The sequence below is a fragment of the Pinus tabuliformis genome, chromosome 1_1 (genome assembly GCF_031772625.1).
Source record: "Pinus tabuliformis cultivar Carrire ecotype Pingquan chromosome 1_1, CPIR1, whole genome shotgun sequence".
Lineage (NCBI taxonomy): Eukaryota > Viridiplantae > Streptophyta > Pinopsida > Pinales > Pinaceae > Pinus > Pinus tabuliformis.
The window spans coordinates 888947523-888953125 of record NC_142297.1 but is presented as its reverse complement, the minus strand read 5'-3'; the positions used below and the strand labels follow the sequence as shown (position 1 = coordinate 888953125).

At 31.2% G+C, this 5603-nt stretch overlaps 1 protein-coding gene across 1 annotated transcript; it reads left to right on the top strand.

The window, feature by feature from the left end:
- The first annotated feature begins 1707 nt into the window (after positions 1 to 1707).
- On the top strand, positions 1708 to 2126 carry LOC149217234 (low temperature-induced protein lt101.2-like). Its single transcript, XM_089391325.1, has 2 exons — positions 1708 to 1788; positions 1882 to 2126. Exons 1-2 carry the CDS (start codon positions 1708 to 1710, stop codon positions 1963 to 1965), a joined length of 165 nt encoding a protein of 54 aa, XP_089247451.1. The 3' UTR covers positions 1966 to 2126.
- Positions 2127 to 5603: the final 3477 nt, after the last annotated feature.

The window sequence follows — 5603 nt, the reverse complement described above, 5'->3', positions numbered from 1 at the left end:
TTTCTTGGTCTCACCAACTCGTGCTCACCAAAACAATGATTAAAATTGTACCTGTTTTGAATCATAATTGTTTTTAGACCAAAAACCGCAGGTGTTATTCAACGATCACATCGCCAAAGATAAGGATCCACAAGAGGTAGTTATTCCATGTCGAAAAACACATGCGGAGCATTGGTTTATCCAATGTCTAACAATCTCCCCCCAACACGAGCCAAGTGTGTATCGAACTCGTGACCTACGCTCTGATACCACTTGATGTAAAATTGACTAAACTAAGAAGGGGGGTGAATCAGTTTAACATACTCATGGACATTAAAATTATTTTCATTAAAATCATTAACTGAAACATTACATGAGAAAGTTAACAAATAATGACCAACAGATTGAATATGTGAACATCAAGTAATAAGAAAACCAAAACATTACGTGAACACATCATAACAACACATATTGTTACCAGATATATTTAAAACCGATAAAGGGTGAAAACCATGATCTTATTATTGTTTTGATGCAAAGGCAAGCTCCTACTCCTTATTAAATTTTATTTTCTGTAGTCTCCAACCTACAAGAACCCGATACCTCAATTTTCTACAAGTTGCAACATGCAAGGAAGCTCCAATTCCCATATGTTTTCTGTAGGCTACAAGCCACCGTTCTTCGACTTGAATCTGCTCTGTGCAGAAATGTCCAAATCAGATATATACGATGCGGTGTGCAGTTTTTTCTATTAACTCTGTTTTATATAAAACGTTTTATGGTAAGTGATGTTATTTTTAAAAAATGATATTTGTGAAGTACTCTTATTGGGGTAAAATTGATTAAGAGCACTATATTAAATGGGTAAGGCATTGAAACACTGATCGTAGTTATGGGAAGAAAAATTTGTCAGAGTAGTAGGTGATTCATCAAGATGGTATATATTTTAAGCAAGATATAAATAATTGAATTATAAGAGAAATATAAAAATAAGGTCTATTTTCAAAGATATAAATAATTGAATTAGTGAAATTCTTGAAAGGCAGTTGCTTATGAAATGTGGAGGAAAAGTGAGCGTAGATTTCTTTAGCGCAGTGCCGAATTGACACCCTTTTAGATGTACATGTGACAAATTAAAATGGGAGTTATAATTAGTATCTCTGTTGCACAGAGGCAAATTCAAGAACGAATTGTGGTAAATCACATGTTGCTAAGTATCGCATACATTCCTCCAAGGGAGAGACTAAAAAGCCTAGGGTTTGATTTATATGTGACCAGCATTCTTGCCTAACTTCACACCAGAGTGGAGCTAATTTCTTATAACTAGCGGGAATTGATTTATGATGTCTATATTGTTAGTTATAATTGATGAAGAGAATAATTGATCCACAAAATTGCGCCAAAATTTAATGGAAACACAGAATAAGACAAGTTAACTAAATAACGTTAAAGGAAAAGACAAGAAAAATGATGCAGGCCTACGTGTTGAAAATATCGAGTAATCAGCCAAACTAAACTTCCACGTTTCGTACGCCGAAACAATACTCGTCTTCTTCAAACACATTTCACGACCCCCTTCAACTCTACTAGTCTTCTTGATTTCTTCCTTTGTTGAACTCATTATTTGTCCTCTTTTTCTCTTTACTCTCATTGTTAAATCCTTGTACCTTCATAGAATTCTACACAGTAATCAGTGAGGCGACAGTCAGCTAAGTTACTGTAATTCCAATGGGATCTGAAACGTTCATAGAGGTGTTGTTATCAATATTTATTCCACCTCTTGGAGTTTTTCTCAGATATGGTCTTGGGGTACGTTATTTTTTTATTTTAATTTTTTGGCTTTAGCTCTGTTTTGATGCATCTATAGCACTAAACATTATTTGGGTCACTGTGGAATTGCAGGTGGAATTTTGGATAGATTTGCTCTTAACAATCTTGGGTTTCATCCCTGGTGTTGTATACGCCATTTATGTGCTTGTAATATAACCTGCTCCATTAATGCTTCTTCTGCAGGTATTCATGTAAAATATATTGGGTGTCAGAGATAAATACCCAATCTGTAATGTAATGCATGTTCTGTTAGAAGCAAACTATATCTGAATCTATGAAGAGAACTGCAATTATCCTTCTTAATTATATCTTATTTACTGGGCTTTGTAGTGTTTATTTGTATTTATCTTAATTAGATTCCTTGGATTTGGAGTGTTCAGCTACTGAATAAGTTAAGTTAATGAATTAATGAATGTGTAAGTCAATTTTATTTTGTTTAGAAGCACCTCAGACCATCGGGAAGAGTGATGTTGGAAATCAATCCATGTTCTTATCTCCGGTTTGTGGTAATGCGTAAATATAATGTTTATGCAAAACAAAATATTGTATTGAAAGCATTTTATGATGTATATTTTGTATATAAATTCTCTGTTGTGAAGGTTTATAATGGGATCGCGAGTCCAAGGCTTCATTGCACATATATGTGAGGCTCCCCAAAGAGTTTAAGTCCAAATATACTTTTCTTTCTTTACATTTCTACTTAGATTAATTTTTCTGGAATTCCCAGAGTTTAAGTCAAGATATACTTTTCTTTCTTTACAAATCTACTTGGATTAATTTTTTCTTGAGAACCCAAAGTGAAGGCCTCGCTAGTGAATGCAATTAACTTGGTTTTATTATCTAAAGTTAGAAAGTTAGAAATAGAGTAATAAAAGCATGGCATAAGCAGGCAAAGTAAAATCAAAATTAAAAAACAAATAAATAGTTTGTGATTAGTATAATTGAAATTTAAAAACAATAATTAAAATTTAAAAAACAAATGCGTAGGTGTCATTAGTACTGGGGGATGTTAGGATATGAACTCACCTTAATATATAGTATAGTGTGAGCTGCGAGCATATATACCCTAGAGAATAAATTGACACTTCATACCATCCTATTTAATGTTTTCCAAGACTTTTGGGAGAAGTGATCAGAGACCATTCTAGCAAATACTAAATGCCCATGTCACAATATCCACATCAAAGATTGGTAGTGTAGTTTTCGGCACATGAAATTGGTTACACTACTTCCACCCTTACGGAGTAGTAGGGGTCGATTGAGGTTGTATTCTCTTATCAGGTCTTTGGCTGGTGGACTATAATATGCTAATAACAATGAAGTCTCCATCGACGGAGAATGGTCGAGACCATCCATAGTAAAGATTTTACTTCTTGGAATACAATTTTTAGGTTTTTCGTGGTTTACATTCTTTTAGTTTGTTTCCAGCAGATTAATGGAGTCCCTTGGTCGAGACCATCCATAGTAAAGATTTTACTGGTTGGAATACAGTTTTTAGGTTTTTCGTGGTTTACATTCTTTTAGTTTGTTTGCAGCGAATTAATGGAGTTGACCTAAATTGCAGATTAATGAAACTTTAGTAAAGATTTTACTGGTTGGAATACAGTTTTTAGGTTTTTCGTGATTTACATTCTTTTAGTTTGTTTGCAGCAAATTAATGGAGTTGACCTAAATTGTAGATTAATGAAACGTTGTAAAAGCAAAGCAATGCCGGCTTTCGCTTCAAAGCAATTGCCCAAATTTTTTTTTGATAAAAGCTAAAACGATTATTAATGCGAAGAAATATATATTCAAGAATTCTATTTCGGCTGTTTCTTGCATCCATATTTTTGCCACACATAAACACATGGCTTGAATGCAATGCACATGGTGTTTACACATATTATAACATGAATTACTTGCGCCAATCTTAGTCCCTTATAACATTTAATGATCTGATATACAATAATATAATGCGGTTAAGTGTTGAGGGTAGCGGCTCCCATGCTTAACATGAAATCACCCCAGTCGCTGATGTACGACCTTCATTTGAGCTTTTGTGTAGTGGATGACATCCCCTTTTTAGTCTTTTGAATTTTGTAATCAAACACTTGCCACTTCATGGTTTGGGAACATATCTATTATTACATGTTTAATGTTTTTTAAACAATGATGATGATCTAGTTTATTCTTCTTTGGTTTTTGGTAGCTTAGATGTTATCTTGAGATATCCGGTTAGAGTTTTTCACTACAATATTTTTAATAAGCATGCTCTCAATGTGAAACATTTTTTTACTGATAAAAAGTTTTTTATTGGATTTTAAAAAACCTTACCCCCTAAATTTACTCAAGACAAATCTCTTGGTATCAATTTAACTAGCACAATCACATTTACCAATGTGGTTGATATACGACGATAGCCATATTTGAGACACATCTACAACGAAATTTACCAATATGGTTGATATACGCCAATAGGTATATATCCACCACCCACCGCATTAATAACTATTAGGTGTATTTTTATTAAAGGCTAACTATTTCTCATTATTAATAACTATATAAATAATGATAGCCATACTATTTTTTGTTTATATAATTATATTTATTATATTACCATTATTTTGTATATTAATATAATATTAGTTATTACATAAAATATTTCTAATATATTTCTAATTATATTATAATTCACATTATTATTACTATCCAATTTTAAGGTCATGACCAAGCGAGACACCAAATTTGTGTATGAGACCCCGTTGTTTATAGGACAAGGAACCCACATCCACACAGTGATTTGAATGCATAGTCTACAAAGGCATACATTCTCTACCTGCTCTAGTTTTGAGTCTATGACCTCTTGGGAGGAAACACATTCTCTTAATCATTAGGCTCACTCAAGCTATATAGGGGAACACATATAACATAATAATAAAATTTTGTTTTTATTAATAATTTGTATTTATCTCTCACCGTTATGTTATTGTGAATAATTATTATATATTTATTAATATATAAGTCAATATTTTTTATATTTTTAGTTGAAGTATATTAATAATATTACCTATGTAACAAACTAAAATATATTATAAAAATCATAATCATATATATATAAATAATAGTAGCATAATAATATATAATAATACTTTATATAATATATTATTTAATAATATAATATGTAGTAATAATATATTATAAAATTTAAACTCTAGTGTTTATTATTATAAACCTTAGGGATTAAACCCTCATATACTAAATTTTAGGGGTTTAATAATCACTGGTGTTAATAAATATTGACCCCATGATATTAATAATAGATCGAAGAGATTAAATTATAAACCTAAAGAATTATTAATATTATAAATGAGAGTGACTATTATAAATATTATAAATGAACAGGGTCTACAAACCCAAGTCATTAATAAAACCATGGGATTGTTAATACTATAAACCCAACGAATTAGGAAACCCAAAGAATAAATATTATAAACCTAAGGGATTAACAAACTCATGGGATAAATATTAAAAGCTCAAGGAATTAATAAACCCTAGGAATTAATATTTTAAACTGAAATCCCAGGGATTAAATTATAAATCCGAGGAATTATTAATCTTATAAACTCAAGGCACTCATAAAACCAAGAGTTTAATATTATAAACCCATGGAATCAGTAAATGAAAGGGATAAATATTTTAAACCTAAGGATCAACAAACCCAAGTAACCAATATTAAAACACAAGGGATTTATAAACCCATGAATTAATATTTTAAACCTAAGGGATTGATATTTTGAACCCAAGGGATTAATAAA

Coding starts and splice junctions, on each gene's coding strand:
- LOC149217234 (XM_089391325.1), top strand. CDS start 1,708: ATGGGATCTGAAACGTTCATAGAGGTGTTGTTATCAATATTTATTCCA. Junction 1,789..1,881: donor TTCTCAGATATGGTCTTGGG/GTACGTTATTTT, acceptor GTGGAATTGCAG/GTGGAATTTTGGATAGATTT.